Genomic DNA, 25,365 nt, shown 5'->3' on the forward strand with positions numbered 1-25,365 from the left:
GAAGAAAAAAGGAAAGAAGACATATTTGAACCTCGTGAAGACCAAACTAACAATACAGATGTTGCCTCGAGTAGTGTCGGCGAGGTCCAAGTTGAGACGGATGCTCCTTTGACACTTGCTAAAAAACTTGGCAGCACAATCTATGGTCACTGGTTAGCAGTTAACGAAGTATGGGACATAAATGATTCCTCAGCATTAACGGACATAGAATTAGATTCGGTGACTTCTTCTGATTGGAGGACAACATCCCTTTCGGCAGCGGTGTCGGCCCTAGCAGTAGCGCAGCAAGACGTTGCGGGTACTTCGACAGAAAAAGATACTGCGGAAACTCCAGGAGACGACGAGTCGAAGGCTGCCGATGCTGCAGGATCACCTGATGTCGAAGATGACGTCTACTGCTGTTGTTACGAGGACACAAGATCACCCCATAACAAAGTCATGACAAAGTTACTCGGGGTAATTCAGATCGTCTGCGCTGTGACGATGTTAATTCTAGCGGTGAGTATAGTTGTAACGGAGGAGATGTACCACTACACCGGCTTGTTTGGCCCAATCACTGTCTTTATTCTGTCGGGAACATTTGCAGTGATTGCGACAAACGGTGACAAAACTTGCGTCCGAAACGTTAGTCTTTTCATCGCATGTTTCGCCATTCCTCTCTCCGTTGGATGTCTCATTGTCGCATTTTCCGATCTCCATAACGCTGTCATCGGAGTCAAATCATTCTCCAAAACCTCTGTTTCTCATGACGCCATTTTGGCGCAACATGTGCTATTCGCCGTCATCTGCTCTGTTCATTTCTTGGTGGAGTTAGCCTTGGTCCGGTTTGTAAGTTTAGGAGTCCAATTGGACTGTTTCCCTGACGACGACGACGAAGCTGACGACGACAGCTTCACTAACGAGGATTCAGAGGATTTAGAAATTCGGCAGGCTCAGCAGGAGAGTATCTGTGCTTTTCGAGAAGAGCAGAGGCGTAGAGTGTGCAGGGAGATCCGGGAGAGACTAGCTCGCGAGGACAATGTGATCTGAGCGTCTTGGCTGTTTGCGACATGCATCCGTCCATCCCTGTCACAACCAACGCTGGCGCACACTGAACCTGAATACAGAGACAACAAGATAATTAGTGGACCTTTTCGAACTGGTACCGGTAGCCATATGAATGACAAAGTCGCTGTCAAACAACAAGGAAGTTTTAGACCATTATTTTGACGCTCCAGAACCGCATCATTGACATTACTCAGCTCCTAGACAACGCGGAGGCTACTAAGGTAATACCGCAGGAATTTTAGTAGGCCTATGTCAGAAGCGGGGCGACATTGTTGTATTTGAAACGAATGGCTGTGATTTGCAGACTCTAGGCGTAAAGTGTGATGAGAAACTAGCCACAAACGAAATTTTGATGATTTGTATTTACTGACATGCACATTACAAAACATTGCTAACGAATGTATTTAGATCTTCTAATCGTACCTTTCCTTCCCTTGAGTTGTGTTGGTGCCAGACTGAATTTTGAGACCCATGCAGCCCAGGGCGATCTGGTCCCCAAAGTTGCTATTAGGCTGCTTTTAGTGGGATTTATGCTCAGGCATCATGCTGGAGCATTTTTAACATGCGAGATGAATTAGTGGAGAGGAGTTTGCCCACTGGCTAGGATGGGCCTGCCTAGCCAGGTCAATGCCAGGCCTGTCCCACAGCAATAGGCACCTCGCACTTCCTCCAATTTGGGGACGAAGTATTAGTCTAGTGACCACTATGACATCCCTTTAATACCATTCAAGTCGTCGCCTGAATTGCGGTCTCAGAGAAATACATTTCCACACCAATGTAGCCTCGAGAAATCTTGCTGCTGATACGAATCATCCTCGGAAATAAGGATCGAATGCACAGAATCAGTGCGTGCTGCTGTTTGAAAATGTTTGTTTCGGTGGTTTTCTTCAAGATATAATAATGATAATGATAATAATGAAAATAATAACATGAACATGAATGAATAGATAACATAAGATTATGAAGAAAAAAAATAAAAAATAAGGTAGATTCACCGGGAGTCGAACGCGTGACCTGCCGAACCACGGTCGAACACTCTTAGCGCTGTACCGGCAAGGCTTTCAGGGGCGGATCCAGGATATTTCGAAAGGGGGGGGCGCACTTTGAGGGCGTAGCCCGAATTGCGAGCGCCGCAGGCGTGACGCGATGGCGGGGGGTCTGGGGGGGAAGCCTCCCCCAGAAAAATTTTGAAGATAAGACTCCATATATGCGATTTCCTGGCATCTGATCTTCAAATATTAAGTACCACTCCCACCCCATTTTCAGTGTTTTTTGTCTGCAAAATCATCAGGAACAGATCGGTATTGCCTGAAAAATTTCTGAAAAAAGTCCGACTGAAGGAAAGGCACGTGCTTTGAAGGAGGTAGTGATTTATGAAAGAAGGTTGAAAATTCTTTTTCAAAGATGAGCGTCTTTTTTCTACTCTTCGCAAATAAATCGACGAGATATGACTGCGACTTTCGTTTTTCCGCCATGATTAGGCCACCTGTCCTGTAGCGCATCTGCGGCGCATTGGTCGGTCAGCTGACCATTGCACAGATAGCCGATTGTGGCGGGAAAGATCCTTCGTGGGATCATGGCGTGTACATATTCTCGCGCTAAAGCCAAGGGGTGTGGTCATGTTTTATATGAGAGTGAACGTGTACGAAAGTTGCTGCACTGGCTCGTTCGTTTAAGCTTGTAATTTGGGCTACAATTTCCTCGTGTGTAGCGGGCTTGGTTTCCTCATGAGTGAACAATCTCCCGTCAGCTAGCGCCATCTCTCAGACGATATAGAGACCATTTCGTGATAATGATGCGGCTATAGATGATGCGGCATGCGTTAGAAAGATCATTCGATTTCCACGATAGTAAGGCGTACGATTCAATCCCGATTGGTCCATCTTCATCTCAAGATAGCCAAGGTAGGCTATAACCACAGTGAGCCGATTTCTTTGATCGCGTTTAAGTACATTTTGCCATCGTATTTCATTCGCTTCCGCTTGGTATATGCTACAAGTAGCCTAGTAGACGCTTAGCTTAATGGTATAGTTTTATGGCGTATTTTATAGCAGAAGGGGGGGGGGGGGGGTTGAAAAAAGACATAATTAATTCGTCTCTCTTTTATTTCTTTTGCATCGACTATGAAATAGAACCTCTCTATTTAATTAAGGACATCCTCAGGACTTACAAATGCTGTCCTTAATAGAGAGGTGTCCTGATTAGAGAGGTCAAATTGAATGGAGACAGCCAATTTGGGACCAAAACTAGTGACTGTCCTTTATGAAGAGGTTCTCCTTTATAGAGAGGTGTCTGTTTAAGGGCGGTTCCACTGTTCCGGACATCTCTTTATTAAGGACAGCACTTATCAGAGGTTGGCCTTAATAGAGAGGTTCGACTCTACTATTGTGATCGAGGTACTGTCAAGATTTCTTGCCCTAATTTGCCTCAAATCCCTGCAGGGAGGGAAGAACAGTGTTTTGTTAGTGTTTTTGGCGTCTATGACAATTTGACATGCTATCCATTTATTTCAGACTCCTTGATTACTCCTGATTCTCAGACAATTATTGTTCAGCACAGGTAGTTGTAGGATGGAAAGAGAAACCACAAGATGGGCACAAAACATCTTCCCATCATCTCAGTGACACTCCTATCATCCAACTAGAACAATGCGCAAAACATGATCGCAGCATCCAACATTCCTCCATCATCTGACTAGAACAATCGCAAAACACTGACCATCTCCATTTATCCGATGAAAAATCCCGGCCACAGTTACCAGCCTCCGCCACATCAGAAGTGCCACAGAAATATATGGTTTCCATGACGACATGATTATATACAGTCTCTTATATTTCTATTTTGATCTTGTGTTCTCCCAATAGTGTAATTTCTGCGGCTATCAGTCGCAGTTCGATGGTTAGAATTCTACCAATTTCTCATCTTTTTCAACTGGAGTCGTTTTCAAGATGATTGGCAGGCTTCTATCACATACGAACGTTTCAATCAATTTGTCCATTGATTTCCTCCTTAGTAGTAACCCTCTCTGGCTTGTGGAGCTTGATTTTGGCAAGTTGTGATGTGTTCAGTGACTAATTTGCTGATGCCTGTTGCTAATTTTGGTCTTGGTGACAGCAAGTATAGCAAGACAAAGTGAGAGAAGGTCTAATCCAGGTCTTCATACATTGACTTGATACCACTTGTTCTATTCAAATTTGTTCTTCAAATCCTTGCAGTGAGCTGCCAGTAGTGTTACAATCAATGTTTTGATAGAAAATTCTCTCAAATCTGATAAGATGTCATTTGTAAAGAAGTGCCTGCAGGATATTCATTAAATTTCTAAATTTAGTTTAAATTGAATGTTTTGTACATCATTGGCTGACTTTCATGTTGTAGTTCTTGTGAAATTTGGGAGTTTCTGCTTCCAGGGTTATATAAGTTAAGTATGAAGATGAAAAAAACTCTTCCTTAAAAATTTAAAAGTCAATACCACATTACTATTGTACCCTGCTACAGCTATTCATGAATGGAAGCATGTTCAGCAGATCTAATCAAGCCATCTGAGTATACTCCACGCTGGTGGGCACTTTGGAATGGTGGTAGGTGCTGAAAATGGAAAAATAGCCTAAACGCTGGCAGGGTAATAATCACTTCAACCAGCAAGGCAACGCAAGTGAAAACCCAGTCTTGTGCTGCCACCTTAAAGATGACATTTGCTGACTTGCAGAGACAGAAAAGAACATACTCCTAGTATCGATGTTTTTTGACAATGGTTCCAAACCAGAAATGGCTATTGCCAATAATATCTGCTTCCTACACTGTTGGGTCACTTTGCTTACCTCATCAGACACAGCACAGCTTATCAGGAATATTCATCGCTATCGAACATATAACCCTCTTGCCAGAAAGATCACTGTTTCCATGGCAACATAGTTTCTTTCTTTATGCAAGTACTTGATAAGGTCTCAAGTATTCTCCCCTGAAATATGAGCTTTGGGCAGTTTTATTTCAAAAACTCCCGTGAGGGCTGATGTTGCAGAGAATGGGCAAGGTTTCTTTTTACTTGTGAAAAATGCCAAGGCATTGCAAGGATGACTCTTGTCTTGGTCATTGACTGATTGGTTGATGTTTTGACTCAAGGATCGCGGCACTCAACCAAGAGTCCTCGGTCATTAGCTCATGCTTGACAACCCCATAACGGTAATTTCAATTCGATTTTCTGTTTGGCTGCCATAGATTTTCATGATAATCTGTAAACGCAAAAAGCGCAAAGCAAAAGACATGCGAAAGGGAGAGCGGTGTTCAATCGGGAGTCAGTGTTTTGTTGAAAGCGCCCATTTCGTGTGATGTGTTGTGGCAGGCTGTGGCAACCGATTTTCCAAAAAAAACGTATAAACATGTCACCACTTTGTAACATTTACTGACCGTGATGATGAATGCTAGTCTAACCTTTCTGTGTCTAGTCGCCATGGTTTTAGTGTTAAAAAAGCTGCAATGTTTACTGCTGTGAGACTGTCACAGCCGCCAATTTTCCCCGGCTGAAGTGGCAATAAAGCGCACCACTTGGGAGCGTGATTTGGTGTGACATCGAGGGTACTTATCGCTCATGTTTTTAGTGCAAACGCTCATTATGATGATCTCGATATCTGCTTGTATTCAAGTGTTGATGAGCTTGGACATTCTGTCGCGTGAATAATGTTGAGTTGAGTGCATGTGAGCAGACCTTGCTCATTATTTGCTCTTTAGACCATCTCAATTGGGTGAGTTGTATTGCAGGACACCAGCAATGCACAGAGTTGGCTTAGCACTTGGTTTGGCTTGACTATCAACTTTACAGCTGACTAACGCTCATATTGTCACATTGTCCTGACCAATGATCGGTCAACGTTTTGACAGCTGCTGCAAGCGACAATTCTGATCATTGATGATCGACTCTTCAAAAGTTGATTGCATTGCATTCATCGAATGATGAACACCCAGCATTCCTGGGGAGATCTGGAGCAAGGTTCTTTGTCCATCAAATTGACTATCAGGTTGTCGGTGGCATCCTGACTCAATCTGGTAAATGATGAGTATATATCAACCTTACTTTACAGATGAGTTTATTCTTGACATTCTTGACTTCATGTGGAGGGGACTTTGCATCAGTCAGACACTGACATCCTCCAGCATGGACACATCTCTTAAGTGAGTTGGTGTCGTCACACTTTTTCATGGCATTGACAATCATTCAGCAATTGGCGCCGCCTCTTTCACTGATGCCTTGATCCTGTTTCAGCCAGAAATCTAAGAAAACATGGCAGATAAGGGTTATCAGTCTGGAGAAGGCAATGTGCAGCACCCTGCTTGGAATGGAAGGTGCATGAGCCACATGTGAAAGAAGGCATGGCAATGAGAGAAGTTTGAGAAAAGGCAGGGTGCTGCAGGGGGGAGGGGAGGGGGGCTAAACCCGGCTGAAACACTGTGTTGGTCCTCCCCTGGATGGGGTCTGCCAGTGAGATGCTACAATATGGAAGTGTTTAGCTTTGGAAAAAACCCAATAGTGAACCGTAGATCTGGGCCTTGGTTAAACATTGTGATGCTCCTCATGTTTATCGACCACCTGTTCCGCTTGAAGCAAGGTTACATAGGCTTCATCTTCCTCACATCAAACTTGAATCAACAGCCTCCCATTTCCCTCTCCATTAACAACACATGCAGCCTGCTTTGCCAGGGCTATTTATCCATCAACAAGAAGTTGTTTGACTTTCAGGTTGTAGTTCCTCACAGGTAGGTGAAATCGGTCTTAAATCTGGCGTACACAACATCTTCAGTCGGGTATATGAGTATAAAGAGATCTTGCCTCCTTGGCAACAAAACAACTTTCGATCATCAGTGGCTCCGAAAAGTTAACTATTTCATTTTGATCGGCATTTCACTCCCGGCTGCCAAAAAAAATTGACGATGTTGATGACTGGAAGTGAAACTGTTGAAATGTCGGCACCTGCTGTCATTAGCTTGCAATCTTTCCATCTCTCTCACCTGTTAGCCTGAGTGAAAAATCAGTTCTTTTGCCTGCTGGTAGACATAAACTGGTGCTGGGGAGCATGTCTTGTCATGGATAATGGTTCTATACAGGTCTAGGATAGGCGTACACAGAATGGGAAATGTTCATTACCACAAAAGTTGTATTGCGAACATTTTCCGGTTTACAGACTTGGCTCATCTCTATGAATAATGAGAACATTCTGTGGCCGAGTGTGATGTTCAATTGGTAGTTGACAAAATTGCATGTTTACTGCCATAATCTATTACATGGGTGTTGACATTTTTGCCCGCTAAAAATACAAATATACAACTGGAGGTTGCAAATATTCCCGGCCTGCAGACACCGCCTGGGTAATCATTGACCACTGATTGTTGACCAACATGTAGGATTTACGTATTCAGCCCAAACGCTGTATTTTGAAGAACAAAACATGAGATATATGGTTGCCTGATCACTCTGAGTGGTCAATAAGTGTTCGATTATCAGCAATTCAGCCGTTTAATATACCATGCATATGCCAATAATAATCCATTGCGTGGACTCCTGATCAGCTAATATTTCCTATAATATTGGTCCTTTCATCGTAAATAATTGAGATGAGACCTCTGGCTTCATTATTCAATCCTTTCACTACGTAACGTGAGTGCCCAGGGTTTGACAATCCATTTGCTTGCTATATTGTAGCTTACGTTACATTTTTTGACATTTTTTATGCGAATGGGCAAATGTTGGGGGGATGAACCGTGGGACAGTGACATCTTTTGAAAGACAAGGGGTCCTCAGACTCAAGAGTGTAGCACACATATACATCAAATGACCTGTATCACATAGTCATTTACGTCATCAAGGGCAAAACGGTTCGGAGTATAGGCCTACATTTCTTTTATAATTGCGACACTATTTTCATCAATCTTACAGCCGCTTATCCCGTGTTTCCTACAGCTTTTATTTCCTAAGTCCCTGCTGGTTAGGCCACTGGGATTTCTACGCAAATTTGATAAGCTGTTTTGAAAATGGTAACTGGTGCGTGTAATGGGTAAGATGCACAAACTGTTATTGTAAAAGAAAAAGGCTTATATGAACCCTACAGTGTGGAGAAAGAAATGGTGCGACTCCTCTTTAAAGCTTAAGTCAGGATTACAAGCATGACGAATTAGCCCCAATAACCTTATAACCTGTGGAACGGACCTGCTGCTCTATTGTTCAGGTATCGTGTCGGACATAAAAAGATAGTTATCGGATCTTACTTAGCTATCGTCAAAACTCAAGTGAGTAAGGTTTCAGTGCGCTTTTCTCTATCCATTTGACTACCGCGTAAAACATTAGGCAGGTAGGCAATCCGGCATTCAAGTGCGCTTGTACAGGTGGAGTGGGGTTTTTGCCTATTATTTCCTATTTGAAATACAACCTACCATTCTAAACATTCCCATGGGGGTGTGTTAAGTAAGACTCAAACTTTGTTTTCTTCAGTAGATTTTGGCACATCCTACAGACTTTAACCACTCGGGGAACTTAATATTGCTTATGACACTAATGTGATTTAAAAGTAAAGTGATGGTAGATATAATTTAAAAGGTATTTTCCATTGGCAAGTGTTGCCACCTGTGTTTTGCTGCGATGAGTGACAAGAAGATCGCTTGTCTGCGGGCCATTGCAACGTACATGTATCTCTTTCATAACAACATATCTCTTTTAGTTGTCAAACACTACCAAGATTTCTCATATATATCTGTGTATGCCCATGACATGTCACTGCCTTAAAGCGGGTTGCACCTTCATCTTTTGAGTCATTTATTAAATCAAGTCTGTCACTGCGGTGTTTGTTTTGTATAATCAGATCAGACGAGTTACTGAAAATCATATTGATTTTGTAAAGGAAGGTGTCGAGGAACTCGGTGTACAAACGTTTGATACTGCTTCATTCAGATTCTATGAACAATTGCCAAAGAGAGGGCATGGTGAAGGGGATTCCGGTTCAGGGGAGACCGCTGCGATGTTATTACAGGGTTTGATAGAGCAGGCGATTCAGTACTGCCTCTTGGAAGGTTTGTTGATTGCCAATCCATTGAGAATCCGTCTCGAGAGCCTTGGTATGAATTGGTCATTGTAATACTGTATTATATCAGTCTTCATGTCCACAGATTCACTGTTCCAATCCTTGTGACATTGTTGATGAAAAAGGAAGAAATCAAATATATAGAAATGTTTATATTAAACTCATCTGACCAGGTCTACAACATGCATGTACACAGTTCGGGATCCCAAGGCTAACTGAATTTGGAGGGAAACTCAGTAGACCAGGAAAACTATACAAACAATAATAGCTGATAAAGCACATACAATGAAATGACATAAGGCTCAGGGACCGTGAAGGCCCAAAATAACCTGAGCTAAACCATTGGTCATAGCAGACTTAAAGGGGGAATAAACTCTTCAAACTGTTCAAATTGAACCTGTTACACATTCCCCTGTCAAGAGAAAATGGCTCCTGACATTTACCATAGATAAAAAGAAATGTACACCATATATACAAAACATGTAACCCAAAATACCAGGTGAAACTCAAAACGAAACCGAGTTGAGAAAGATGCGAAACCAAAACCTTCAAACAATAAGAAGGGAAGAATGGAACCATCAAAGAGCAGAATTCAGAATCATTAAAGACAAAGACTGAAAAGTGAAAATTTCAATCCAGCATCCTGAAAACTGAAAAACACCATAAGGTAAAGAGCTACAAGAAATGGAATTATTATTGTATTTACAAATTAACAGTAAACTTCTAGAGTTCACACTGAAAATTAATTGTATCGCACGAATCAGAACGAGATTAAGGCGAATAGACAAGATACTGAAATATATAAGTTTAGAATCATTATCAGAATACGGTACTGTGAAGAACTATTGTAGTATTGTTTGATTTACTGAAGATCATTGCAAGAAGATATAATAGAAGAGAAGGGGTAATGACCTCCTCAATCTTACCATCACACCACAAAACAACAATCAATAAGATGATACAAGATTGGGAAAAAAGGAAAATTGCAGGGAAATGACTTACAAAACATCTGGAAGGTATTAATTAGTAACTGTTTGACCAAAAACCCTTAGTCCAAAAGGGATTTACATTGATAAACTGTCAAACAATACCTTGAATAACTGATATGAGTAGAGATGCAACAGAATAAGTACTGATGAATTATCTATGGAATCTATACAGACTCTAATCATACAGTACAAAATATCAATACCAAGAATTACTTGATATAAATCTCCACGAAATATCGAAACAAAAGAAGAAAACACACACTCAAGTAGAAAACAATCTCTTGATTGACATGGCCTGCCAAAACCAGCCAACATTCAATCAAAATGTTATATATATTTCAAACCAGAAAATAATCACGAGTTGAAAACCAACTATCATTCAATCCTTCATTAAAGACAGAACTTTGTCAAGAATAGCGGGATTTTGCGCAAACTCAGGCTTGCTTGCAAGCGACATAAAATAATCAACCTTGGATCGCCAAGGCTCAGGCGGCGCGCGCGGCTGTTGCTGATACATCTGACATGGCTTGAAACGGTTAGGCGGTTTATGTTCCCTCTTAGATCTCCTCGGGGCTGCAACAGGGCTGTCCTCCGGAGCACTCTCTTCCTCGTCATCCTGGGATGTGTGGAATTCAGCAGAGGATTCACCAGGGGGAACATCTACAGGGACCGTCTCATCCACTGGACCAACGGTTGAAAATTCCACTGGAGGCGGAACAGTACCACCATCATCAAATTCCACTGGAGGCGGAACAGTACCATCATCGATCGAAGTCACGTCAAGCGCAATTCCTGACGGCGTATCGACATCTATCAGTGGAGGAGGAACGGTCACATCTGTAGTAGGATAACTGGCATCTACGGCAGGCTGGGACGCGCTGACATCAACCGAAGACTGGGACGCAGGCTCAACAGCAGCATGTTCGGACGCACTAACATCAACCGAAGACTGGGACGCAGGCTCAACAACAGCGGGCTGGACCGGAACGACATCTGTAATGGATAATGGTGGGGTAGAATCGGTAGACAAAGTAGACGGAACAATATCAGAAGGAGGTGCAGCATCAGATCTGACAGATGTAAAAGATGGAAGTTTGTCACCATGTGGAACATCGGCGGTTGAAGCGGATGCAAAAGAAGAAGGAACTTCATCAACACGTGGCAAAATCATCACATCGACATCCTCGTCATCACTCATCGCAGGCTGTACAACAACTTCCTTCTCAGGGCGAGTACGACTGGACCGGGCCGGAGTCTTCACAACTTCCTCATCTCTAATCTCTCCAACTGGCATCAACAAATTACGGTGTAAAACACGCGGATTACCTCCTTTCGAGGAGCGAACCGAAAATACCGGAATATTGGGGTTTGGTTGACCCACAACAGTATAAACATCGGTCGACCACTTGTCAGCCAATTTATGTCTACCGCGTAAGTGGACATTGCGGACAAGAACACAATCACCAGTCTGAAGAACAGAAGCTTTCGCTTTGAGATCATATCTCCCTTTATTCTTACATGAAGCGGTATCCTGGTTTTTCATAGCCATAGAGAATGCATAATCAAGACGCTCCTGCAAAGATTTAATGTAGGAACTATAAGATTCACTGGCGCCAACATCAGGAGTACCGAGACCATAATTGATATCTACAGGAAGAAGTGGCTCACGGCCAAACATTAGAAAATGCGGACTGAATCCAGTAGAATCGTGACGCGTACAATTGTACGCATGCGTCAACGTGGAGAGGTACAGCGACCAACTACTCTTCTTGTCCTCGGACAACGTACCCAACATTGACAAAAGGGTGCGGTTATACCGTTCGCAAAGCCCATTGCCCATTGGATGGTAGGGAGTTGTCCGAGACTTGGTCATTCCAGCTAAAGCACACAATTCCTTTATAACAGCAGATTCAAAATTACGGCCCTGATCACTATGTAGCCGACCAGGAAAACCATAATGAACTATAAAATTTTCATAAAGAGCTTTGGCAGTAGTATGTGCTGTCTGATTTCTTGTTGCAATAGCTACAGAGTACTTGGTGAAATGATCTGTAATTACTAAAATATTTTCACAACCCCTGGAAGGTTCAACTGTGAGATAGTCCATACAGACCATCTCCAGAGGCTGCGACGTGGTTATGCTGGTGAGAGAAGCTTTCTCATTAGTAGGTGTCTTTCGGCGTAAACATCGACCACAAGTTTGAATGTAATTCTCTATATCACTGACATAACCCGGCCAGAAGAATCTGGACTTTACAAGATCAATCACCCTATCCTTACCAAGGTGACCCATGTCATCATGCAGCTGCTTCAAAGTAGATGTGTGAAGAGACAATGGCAAGACGACACGATCAACAACTTGATCATTCAACATACTTTGTTTTACTAAAATACCTTTGTCGTTCAATCGATAAGAGTTAAAATGACGTAACCAAGGTTTCAGCTCCGGAGAGGGGTCAGGACGAATACCTCTGGCCAGAGAAGCAATGATATCTGAAATATATTTATCCTGCCCCTGATGATACTTAATATCAACAAAATCCGTAGTGAGCGAATCAACTTGGTATAGGGAATGTGAAGAATCAATATTGGCATTCAGAATTTCAACAGCAGAGAGATTTTGACAAGTGAGGGAAAGTGAAATAGCTTTTACAACATCCTCATTGATCAGACTAGTTTCTCTTGGAAGACGAGACAACGCATCTGCAGCTGCATTGCTCTTTCCAGCAAAATATTCGATGGTAAAGTCATAAGCTGACAACTCAGCTAACCAGCGGTGCCCTGTGGCATCGAGCTTCGCACTCGTCAACACATATGTCAGCGGATTATTGTCAGTCTTGACTCTGAACTCTGCCCCGAATAAATAGTCCTTAAACTTGTCAGTCACTGCCCACTTCAGCCCCAAGAACTCTAACTTGTGAGTGGGGTAGTTCCTTTCTGAAGCGGACAGTCCTCTACTAGCAAAATATATAGGTTTTCTAACATCATCCTGGTACTGGTATAATATAGCTCCAAGGCCACCTCTCGAAGCATCTATTTCTAACTCATATGGCAAAGAATAATCTGCAAAGCCAAGGACTGGGGGAGAGCACAATGATTCATTCAAATTTTGAAATGCGGTTTGTTCTTCCTCTCCCCAGCGAAACGACGGCTTGTCTTTTTGCCTTTTCTGAGTAGAATGACCTTGGAGTAAACAATTCAAAGGTTTAGCTAACTTAGCATAATCCTTGATGAACCTTCGATTGTATGATGTGAAACCGAGATAACGCCTGAGTTCATCAACCGACTGAGGAGGTGGCCAGTCTCGCACAGCCTGAACTTTGTCAGGGTCCATCTCAATGCCTTTTTTGGAAACATAATACCCTAGATATTTGACTCGATTTAAGAGGAACTGGCATTTAGAAGGCTTTAACTTGAGTCCGGCTTTGTGTAACTTGTCAAAAATGATTTCAAGACGGTCTAAATGTTGCTCTACAGTAGGACTAAAAATGATGACATCGTCCAAATACACTAAACACATCTCAAGATTTACATCGCGCAAAGCCAGCTCCATGAGACGCTGGAATGTACTGGGAGCATTTGTAGCCCCAAACGGCATAACGTTACATTCATAAAAACCCAGCGGTCCCACAGAAAACGCAGTCCTCTCCTTATGTTCTTCCTCTAACTCCACTTGCCAATAGCCTGCCTTCAGATCAAGACAGGAGAACCAGGAAGAACCAGCAATAGAATCTAGAGTCTCATCAATTCTAGGCAATGAATATGAATCCTTGATGGTCCGTTTATTAAGTTCCCTCAGATCAATGCAGAATCTGAGAGACCCATCTTTTTTTCGTACTAGTACAACAGGAGAACAGTAAGGGCTCTTAGACTCACGGATGACTCCCGTGTCTAACATTTTCTGTAAATGAACCCTCACATCCTCGTACATGTTCGGTGGAATTCTCCTATGCCTAATCTTAAATGGCTTATCATCGGACAAATCAATACGATGCTTCAAGACATTTGTCTTGCCCATCTCTGACTCTGACTTGGCAAACACATGTTTCCATTTCAACAAACGATTCTTCAATTCAGAGAAATGTTCTGAGTCCATGTCAGACTGAAACTTGAAAAGTTTAAAAAAATCAGAATCAGGCATTTCATCAGAGGTATCGGAGACTTCTGCAGCAGTCTCGATCCCAGATGCATTGGGAAAAGAAGTATCTTCAATGTCCATAGTAGGCGGAGAAATATCTAAGTTGGCTTCTGAAATACTACAAAGAACGGAACGCTTTGGTATGGTAACTGGAGTATTCGAAACATTCTTTAAAATAACCGAGACTTTCTGAGATGCACTGCGAGAAGACACTTTCTGAAGAGAAGAAACAAGTACAAGTCCACCTGGAAGTGGCCTGGAAGATTCAGTAACAACATTGGCAGAGTGACCTAATTTACAACGAGTAATCCCCTTTATTGAAATCTGAGAGTTGCTGTTAATTGTAACAGACTTACATGTTGTAACATTCCCTACAGTACTACCGGACAGGCAGTAACTGCGTAAAGTATCACGCCAAACAGAATCCTCAACGTTACATCTCTCCGGAGCCAACTCAGCAAGCACATTAGTTCCAAGTAAAAGTGGAACAAGACGGTTATAATTTGTATCTGGCACAACTAGAAGTAAAATGTCGAGGCGACAGGAACCGAGGGTCAAAGGTAATTTGACATAGCCCATATAGGGTAATTTATCTCCTGTCGCACTCTGTATATCTATAAAATCATCCAAAGGATGAATGTCTTCATCGGGAAAATTCTCTGAAAAATAAGTAGTAGAAATGGTGGAGACCACAGAACCAGTATCGAGAAGACAATCAACATTTGTCTCCTTCAATAAAACAGTGGTCTCCGACGCCTTTCCTATCAGAGAATTGTGGGGGTGGGGCTTTACTCTTTGTCCCCTTGACCGCCCCCGATCAAGGGTGCGTTGGCGTTTCCCAACCGCTTGTTCTTATTCTGTAGTTTGAAACAATCATCGATGTGATGACCCTTCTTCTTGCAGTAACTACAAATACCTGCATAATAGGACTTTCCACCTGAAGAAGAATGTGTAGAGGTGGTAGTAGAATCTGCAAAAGAAGAAGTTTGATCTGCTCTCTTAGCAGCCTCACGAGCTTTCTCTTTCTTCAAAGTGGCCAACTCACCTTCAAGAGCAGTAACTTTCTTCAAAATCAAGTCAAGCTTGTTTACCTCCGCGGCAGTAGAGCTATTGCTAAGCTGTTGGACCGGTTTAGGTTTCCCTAAACCCATCTCTTTCTCCACCTGCCGGGCCGCCACTAAAAGCTCGCTATAACCACGACCTGCATCGTAAAAGTGCCTAGTTGCCGACTTCACATCCTTTGACCTGAGGCCAGACCAAAATTTTTGTCTCAACATGGCCTGGGCCTGAGGACCGGTACAATATGTGTCATCGGGGCACCTAGAAAGAATCTCCCTAATTCGGCAACCCCAAGCCGCAACGTTTTCATCCGGTTCCTGCGACGACGCGTAGAATTTCGCCAACACCTGTTCAGATGTTAATACCTCCCCAAACATTTTGTCAAACTCCCCAATGACCTCATGCGGGGCGAAGAGCCCCTCCCCAAACTGCAATAAACATTCTGCAGCCATACCCTTCAATGATCTCCTGATAGCACCTACAATGGTCTGCATAGGTAGTCCAAGGTCAGCAAGTAATCCCTTTACCTCAGCCCTCCACTGGCGATATGACACCTCTGACTTTTTGTCGCCAGAGAAAGAACCTAAACGTGGAGTACTGACTACATAACGAGGCTGCCTTGAACTGTCAGTTTGATTCAACTGAAAAGAAAGTTTCTTTCTCTCAGACCCTATAGGTGGTAACTTTGATCTAATACTATCACTATCATGATCAGCTGAAAGGGAAGATGCATGAGGATGAGGGGTAGATGGTGGCATATGAGGTGGACTGACCCCAGCATACCCACCAGGGGAACGGACAGGGGATGGGGGCGACTGAGGTGTAGCAGTAGCACCCTGCGGCGTACTATGCCGCAGCAAATCTCCCATCGTTCTACCCCGTCCATCATTAGGACGAGAAGTAAAATTGAAAATATGTCCACGACCCATTGCATTTGTCTTAACTGGGTTTGAGACGGTAGACGATGTTGCAGGAACTGAAGTTACAGGTTGGTGTGCACTTACAGGTTCAGACTTCGGTTTGGGCTGCGACTCGCCCAAGGCCTTAATGAGGGCCTCCCTTTGACTGAAGTCGAGATCTTTTATCATCTCCAAACAAATATTCAAAACTTCTGTCCTATTGGACCCTATACCAGAACCAGTAGTAGCAGTCAAATCCATGTCTTCCGCTTTGAAATTATCACCAGTTGCCATTTGGAAAATCAGGCGCATAACAGCGAAGACAAGGAGTGAATGAAAATATCAGACGACTATCAACAAATATGTATAAGTATGAGGACACCCTCAACCTATCATATGCAAATATCACTAGTATGGTATAATCCAAATGCTAAGAGCAAGTATAGTTTTACCTAAACCTACTAATAGACAATGTCAACGTACGAAATAATATAATATAGAGTAAGTATTGTTTCACCAAAACCAACTGCAAGAAAATATTACAAAGTACAAGATGAAAGAATAGCAAAGAAGTATGATAAATATCTGTAATGTCTTCACCCAAGAAAATACTAACTCCAAAACCTGGAGAGCATACAACACTCTGGGTAAAGAGATGAACAAAGATGACCTGTAAAATAATCAAACACAATGAGATCTCACAGTTGAAAGATGATCGGCATCCACCAGACAGCTGTAACAGTTGTAGTGGAAGTTGCAGTTGCAGATCAATGAACCAGGCAGAAGTCCACGTCAACACGGTGTAGAAATCTTGGAGACCAAGTACCAAACCATCACCCTGCCAAAGGAAAATGTTCACAATTAATGATCAATAATATAAGTGCAAGTACTAAAGACTCACAAATAATACCAATGATGATAAATCAAATCAATCCAAAGTCACAAAGGACACCCTGTATAAATGATAAAGTTGTACTACAATATGGAACACACTTTATGCTGAAACAAAAATGAACTGTAAAGTCCACCAAGAAACATCAAAGTGATTCCACACACTGTAAGATTCACCAAGTACCATCAAAGAAATACATAGGATCACCTGACCAAAACAAAGTAAACTCAAACCGAGTCACCCTGTACCTGACAACTAAATCAAAACCACAAGAAAATCCAAAATGACCCAAGAAATTCAAAGTAGTACCACCAAAGTTATTATCATAATTCAAGCGAACATTATCGAAACCTATTCGATTAATGACGGCAAGTTACGCAACGGCCAGGTCTACAAAGTCAACAAAAATTCAAACCGTCTAAATGTCAACAAAATTTACCCTGTCTGCGTATGACCTAAACACATCATTGGAAACCAAAAGAATCTTCATGCAAAATAATACACTACTAAGTACATGCGATGCACAAAGACACCATAGGAAAATAATTGTCAAATAAATTATTTCCAAAATAACTCAAAATCACATGCACTAAGTTTCAAGCATGCAGCATAATGTCACCAGAAAGGAAGGCACCCACAGCAAAACCAAGTAAAGACACAAAGTCCCCAAGTGTCACTAGACACCAAAAACACAGGTACACTTTCCCTTTAAATTTTCAAAAACCCAACTACACTGCATGGCTGAAAATGTGTCAAAAATTCACAAACAGAATTTTACATAAATTGGTTACAATGACATGCAAACTGAATACAACAACACACAAGCATTCTGTTACAAACAGAAAGAAATGACAAATCAAAGATAATATAAACTTAAAAGTTCAAATGAAATGAGAATACATGAAGAATGAAAATGAAATGATGAATGAGTTAGCAAAGAGAACCAAAACTGTCCATGTTACGAACACAGAAAAAGTCAGTTCATAATGTCAGTGTCAATGGTCAAAGTCGGATGTCCACAGCGGAAGTCTTGCACGAGTCAGTCATGTACACGGTGTACAGCGCAATACGCGGAATACACAGTCAAGCAATACACGGAGTCAAAAGTCACAGCGCGATGCGCGAGACAACGCGAAATTTATGCGGGAACGCGGCGAACACTAAAGATGGACCGGTCAAAAGAAAGAACAGTGTCGCAAGTGCACAATGTATCGACGTCAAAACGACAATGGCGGTCTGCCAAAGTCAAAACATCACGAAGATGTGAAAAAAACCAGACGATCACTGGGCGAATCACTCCCACTACGAAAAACACAACTGCTGGCAGCAGACGATAGAAATTACTTCACGTCGACGACTCCATGACAGCACACACGACTTCCTCCTGAAGGTTTCGGAAACACCCGTCAGCCATCTTGAATTTTTAAATCACAAAAGAATGTCCAAGGAATACCTATACCCAAATAAAGTTCAAACGGCTGAGCCCCCAAATGTAATACTGTATTATATCAGTCTTCATGTCCACAGATTCACTGTTCCAATCCTTGTGACATTGTTGATGAAAAAGGAAGAAATCAAATATATAGAAATGTTTATATTAAACTCATCTGACCAGGTCTACAACATGCATGTACACAGTTCGGGATCCCAAGGCTAACTGAATTTGGAGGGAAACTCAGTAGACCAGGAAAACTATACAAACAATAATAGCTGATAAAGCACATACAATGAAATGACATAAGGCTCAGGGACCGTGAAGGCCCAAAATAACCTGAGCTAAACCATTGGTCATAGCAGACTTAAAGGGGGAATAAACTCTTCAAACTGTTCAAATTGAACCTGTTACATCATCATGATAATAATGGGGCAAACGAACTGACTAGCTTTGTCTCTTATTGCATGGTCAGCTTCTAGAATAGTTTCTGATAGAAATGCAAGCAAAGTAAAGTTGGAGCCCTAGATTTGCCAACTATCCTGCTTGGAAACCGTACAGCTTTGTTGCTACGTGTTGCCAGTTTTATATCACCATCGTCATTCATCATCATCATCATCATCTAGTTGGTAAACACAATTGCGACATAGGGTTTTAGTCAATGCCACCACGACAACAGACCTTACCAGCTCGTGTATGTGCTGCTGCTGGTTGATTAGCACTATAAAAGTAAACATAGTGACAGCATCCATGCATTGCTTTGCCTTCCCAACTGAAGCAACAACTGCCTACCATTCTCCAGCCAAGCCTCAACAAGCAATATAACGCACACATTGATTTTCCGCCGTACTCGACACAATATTGTAATGTAGATGGGTTAGTTGAGCCTGGTTGATCAATGATGGGGTGCAGCACAGCACGGAGCCCCAGGAACGTAGTATATGGTTATGTATGCATCTCGTTGGAATTGCTTACTGTATTTTAGCATCTGATTTAGTGTTCATTGCCCATTTTTTGCCTTCTTGCTTGTTGAATAGCGTCTCGATTTACTCTCGTGGAGCTGTGTATATCAAGGTAGGTAATAGAATCAGGTTGGGCACATTTTCACAATCAGTCCGTCGACCAAAAGATTGTTGGGGTTCTTTTTGCCTTGACTGTTGTGGTATCACGACCACTGCTTGCATTGGTATTGGGCGAGTACATGACTGATGTTGATATGGTACTCTATATTGGCTGATTTGGCCTGCAATGCATTTGATCCCTGTTAACAAGGTCGTTGTGTCCTTTCGTTACACCTAAAACGTTGGTCAGTAGGTCATGATGACCTACTTTTTACCTAGTAGATGTGCATCAGTCATACCTCAGAGAGGCTTCCCCATCAGGATGTTCAAATGAGCCATCTTGGCTACTTATTAGATACTACTGTGTAATGCTTGGTTTTATTCGTGTTTTATGCAATGATATATCTGGTGAGAGAAGTCAATGTTATTGTTTACCATTGCAACATATGTTTACCTGCTGTCGTTGTGACTTGGCAATCCTAGTATACAGAATATATCGAATTGCCTGTGTCAGCTGCAATATTGGAAATGTTGCTGTATGGAATTGGAAGTGCTATGATAGGCCTACATCTGTTACCCTTCCTATTTATGCTGTAGATGGGTCAATGTTATCTTACAGCTGAAGAATTGGCAGATTTAGAATGGAGATTTGATGGTGCTCTGCAGTGATGGGGTATGCGAGGTTCTCCTGTTCCGAGCAGGTTTGGTTCTGGCTCTTCCTGTCTTGAAGTATAAAACTGTCTCTTCCCGGTCTTTGGAAAAAGACTTCAAATCTCCATGGCCACCAGTGCGTAGGCAGTTAATTTTGTAGACACTGATTGATTGATCAGGGGATTTGAAGTATTCGCCTAATTGAATGAGTAGCGCTTGCACATCGCTGCTCACAGTTCTCCTAATTAAACTTGACACTTTTTCGTTGAGAAAAATGTGATCTCGCAAAAAGTTTACTGAGCTAACTCATCACTTCCTCAGCAACAAAAACCCATTCGAGCCGGCATCGACTTCTGATGCACATTTAAGATGACCTTGGCAGGCTTCTGAAACTACTAGGTCCACTATCGGCAGGAGCTAGGGCTCCAACTGAAGGTGACTGATATGCAGAGCAAGGGAACTGGGCTTAGCTTGACTTAATTTGGACCACTTTGCTCCCGTTTAAGGGCTTGCCTGTGATGTGTCCGATAAAATACTTATCCAGACAGACACAAATCAAACCTTGTTGCACTCTAAAGTGAAGAGTGTGCACTAATGGCCATGAATCCCCTGTGCACCCGAAGACATGTCAGATACTGTCTTCCATCTATTGATTCCATGTGACAGGCACTGCTGACCAATAAACCGATCATCTCCCTCGCCAGCCATCAAGTTACCATGGAAACCAATCACCAAATTAGCATTGTCGGCCATTAGATTATGATTTTCTCACCTCAGAATATTATGAGATTTGGCGGCAATGGCGACAAGTTGCGATAAGGATATCTTCTCGGATGATTGGAATGATTGGCTGATGTGATGTGCAGGTGAGACCAATCACACGTCTAACAAGGTTAGAGCCCATCACGGGGGAGGGGGGGTACCCACTTCTGGTAGTTCTACTTGTCAAGAAAAGTGTCGACCACGTGTGCCTCTGTGCCAGCAACAGCAGGGATTACATTCACGTGTTGCTTGCTATATATTGCCTTGCAGACATGACCACCTTTTGCCTTGTCTACGGTGCCCAACATGCAGGGAGTGGTAAATCGATGATACATGACATCCTTGCCAAGGACTTCTGATTGTAGAGAGTGTATCCCATCTCAGTCTGGGGATATGTTGACTTTTCATTTCTTCATATTCTTCGGCAAACAGTAAGGAAGATTGATCTCCTCCTGAAAGATTGCAGCAGCACTGGGTATTTGTTCAGCTGTAGCAGTTACCAAGCTCTCGTTCTGTGGTAACAGCTGAACTCATCTAACAAACAGGTTGATTGTCATGGCTGACAAATATGGGGGTCGTCATGAATACTTTGAACTCAACAAACACATTCACACACAATATTCTTCTCCACTTCTCAATACCGCTGTCACCCTAAAATGTCTCCTACTGCTATTGTTGTCTGGTGGATAATCTTGCACCCAATCAGAACCTCGCCATCAATCTCTTCCATGTTTCTTATCTCGGTTCCTAAATATGCAAAAATGTTCCCCATGAGTCCACTTGGCAGGAATAAGATATTCCTACCAAGTCGAATCACCTCTTAGATTAACTGTTCCTCTCTCGCCGAGTTTCTACGTCATTTAGCATGAGACTAATTCGAGAATGGTTTGGGGGCTCGGAAGATGAATTGATATTTGTTGCACACTTGCTCTACTTAGTCAGGTTATTGGACTGTACTGAGACACTCAACCAGTTTATGATGTTTTTGTAAATCAGATCCCATATTCACTATTCAGGACAAACATGTTCCATTCTCTCTATGACATTGTGGAGCTGGACTCGGAGTCACACCAGTAACCTCTAAATGTGATTCAGAAAGTAACTGCAATCAATTGCAAAAACGCTCATCCCCGCCGTGGAAGAGGAATACTATCTGGACCCTGGAAACAACTCCTCTAACATGTCTAAGTGCAGAACAAACGCTTATTTGGTTGTACAGTTGAAAAGTTAGCCCACTCGTTTGCTTCTTTTCCAGTTGAAGTTCTGATTGATTCTGTACGTGATAGCACAACAGATTCTGTCATCACAAGTAACTTAAACCATCTTTTTATTCTGTATTTCCAGAGTTTACTGATGTCTCTTCACTGATCCCAATCTCGACCCAACCATGAGCAGCAACGGCAGTCCAACGTTTCCTGAGAAAGACATCAAGATCAGTATTGACCTTGTGGAAGCTTCCAAACGTCTGCTGGCCATACTCAAGAAGGTGAATGACATACCACAGTTGTGCGAGCCTGGCCCAGTGATTGAGAATGCTATCCGTCGTTATGAGAAACTCTGGCTGCCGTTTCTAGCAGAACAAAATGGAAACGGCAATGGTAAAGACTTGATGCCTCCGTTGGATGTGCACTGGGTTTGGATTGTTCATCTGCTTGCTCCATACTACTACGAGAAGGACTGTAAACGCATCATTGATAAAGTCTTAGACCATAAATTGCTGGCAGATAAGGAGGCCAAGCAGGCACTTGACCGCACCCAGCGCTTGTGGCAGGAAAAATACCCCAAGGAACCTTTCCTGGTGATCCTGACTGCGACTTCAGGTCAACCTGTTACCAATGGCATCTCGAATGGTCACACCAAAGAACCAGATGACAATTCAGAGAGCAAGATTGCTTACGATGTGCGTGCGGCGATATTCCGCCAACGGTTATTCTATTACCAAGTCTCGCTTCCGCATTACCAGGACCGTGGGTTCTTGAAGTCTGCCGTGGTCAGGTACAAGAAGTACTTGTACCTGAAACAGAAGAACCCAGAGGAGTTTCTTGTACCTTGTTATGATTTTGATCTGGTCTGGCATTCTCATCAAGTTCACCCTCTCATTTACTCACAAGACACAACAAAAATACTCGGACGCATGTTCAACCATGATGATTCTGTCAACGACCGCGGTCCCGATTCGAAACTGAGTCGGTCTGACACAAAAACACGCCAGCTGTGGAAAGAGACCTTTAATGAGGAGTTTGTCTTGTGTGGTGCCATGTACCGCGGTAACCCACCATGTGGGAAACTTACCACGCTCCTCCAGGAACAGGTGTTCCAACTGTCGAGCAAACGCGCCGATGTTGTCATACAGAGACTCGAGTTAGGCAACGTCAATCCGTCTGATCTGGATAAGTTCACACTTCAGCTCTCATTAGGATACAAAAACAGTACGAAACACCGCATCTTGAAACTGAAGGGTCCACCGAGTGTGTGGTCAAAAAATGGTGGTGATGGACTTGTCAAGTTTACCTTCGACACAGGAGCATGCAACAATATCCTTTTTGAGTTAATCGACAAGCGCGGCTTTCTGTGTTGTAGCGGAAACGACGTCCTCGGCAGCCACATCTTTCCGTTTCGACAGATTGTTGAGAGCACTCCTATTCAAGGTCAAACAGTCACCAAGGGGTTGTCGTTGACAGCGCATACACAGGATCAGATCGGATCGATCAGTATGACGGCGGTTGTTGGAAGCCCCAAGCAAGGCCCATGCCACCTCACCATGCAGAACGGCTCCTTCCAGACGTGTACCATGCCGGAGAACATTGAGCAGCTGTGGGGTCCGATTCCGTTGGCCAGGCTACCAGAGGGGACAGCAAACACATGCATTGTGGCATCACATAGGTAGGTGGTTTTACATCATTCTAGTATATCATCTGGTGAAAGTTGCTGACTGAAAGAAAGATTCCTTGTCGTATGTAAGACGAATAGTAAGAGAAAGAGAAGGTTTCTTGTATTCTTATGTGTACCATTATTGAATCCTCTTGGATTTCACCTTTGGTTACAAACTACTAATGAAATCTTGTATGATACTGGTCCCAGTGGACAGTGAGCATTGAACTCTTGAAAATATCTGTTTACAGCTGTGAAACCTTTTGAAGTAATGAGAGCTGTCCAACTGTCCTTGTGATCAACAAATTGGAATCCCTCAAGCGTATTCCTGTCGGTGCACTCAGCGAAACGTGGAACTTGAGACTCTGGCCATTTCAATTATTACGCTTGAATGCTCACCACTTAATTCTACTTGCAAATTCCTCCAACCAATTAGTGAGCGCTGTTAGAGAAACTGTTTGAATTGAAGACGCTTTGAGATGAGGCAAAAATACACGGTCAGTTCGAGCCAGCTTGATTGTAATACGACGGATGATGTTGACGAAACTGGTGGTTTGGAAGACATGTTTGTTGTTGCTGTGCTTGGTTTTAACTCAGTATCCTCGAACCCCACACATGGCATGGCAGTATCAAGACTCTTTCCACAAACACAATGCAGAGGGGCTAGCAATGTTAGAGACTTGTTCATTGATAATTTACCTTCTGCAGGATGTTCAACCATGAAGAAGAAGTCAAGTTCACTGTCCGGGTGATCCATTCGATTCCTCTTATGATGTCTGCAGTCCAGACGTTTTACGAGGACAAGATGGTGTCTGTCGCACACCTGATTGGCACAGACCAGCTACCAGTCATGTCACAGGTACGTACTGCTTGCGCGTTTCTTGTTATGGTTCCCTGTTGACGGCTCTAGTTGCAAAACATAGGACTGTAAAAACCATGAAATATGAGTAGGAGAGACCTTTTTAAAGACCAGATAAGTTGGTATTGAAAATCACAGCCTACTAAGCAAAGGTCTATGCTTGAACCCACTTTCCAGCAGTATTTCGAGGCATAAAATCCTGGGTCTGTACAGTCTGCCTGAGCTGATGGTCCCTTGTCTGTACCAGGAAAGCTAAAGGGGAGGGGATTGATGTGTGACTTCAAAGTTTGACGTCAGAATTGCAGAAGTAATTATCACCTATATTGATTATCTATCACTCAACCGGTAATTACCACAGCATGATATCATCAATGAGCGTAGAATATAAAGATATTCTGCAGACGTCATGATAAATTTATAAACAAGAAAGCAGTCTGCAACGGTGTGATTTCTATGGCGGAGAATGCTTGAATTGGCTGCTCCCAGCCCATGTCCGACACAGAAAATCACTTCCTCTGGGAATCTGTATTGACATTTTGTCCATTTGTTCAATCTCTCTGGGCCCATCAATCAGTGGTCGGAGATCGAAGAAGAATGTAGCGTGTTCTCATACTGAAGTCGCTGGCCACTGATACTAAAATG

General features: G+C 42.8%; 1 protein-coding gene across 3 annotated transcripts in view; it reads left to right on the forward strand.

Moving 5' to 3' along the window:
• Positions 1–2,837: 2,837 nt before the first annotated feature.
• The window catches only part of LOC135490791 (uncharacterized), a 28,022-nt gene continuing 5,494 nt past the window's right edge, over positions 2,838–25,365 (forward strand). Inside the window, exons 1-3 of one of the 3 annotated variants that reach the window (XM_064776295.1) lie at positions 2,838–2,967; positions 22,338–23,876; positions 24,573–24,723. In XM_064776295.1, the coding sequence (XP_064632365.1) occupies positions 22,381–23,876; positions 24,573–24,723 (1,647 nt within the window). In that variant the 5' untranslated portion in view covers positions 2,838–2,967; positions 22,338–22,380. Of the gene's footprint in view, positions 2,968–19,414; positions 19,594–22,337; positions 23,877–24,572; positions 24,724–25,365 lie in introns of those variants that run through there. The other 2 variants (XM_064776293.1, XM_064776294.1) reach the window with 2 other exon arrangements.

Source organism: Lineus longissimus, chromosome 7 (assembly GCF_910592395.1).
Source record: "Lineus longissimus chromosome 7, tnLinLong1.2, whole genome shotgun sequence".
Lineage (NCBI taxonomy): Eukaryota > Metazoa > Nemertea > Pilidiophora > Heteronemertea > Lineidae > Lineus > Lineus longissimus.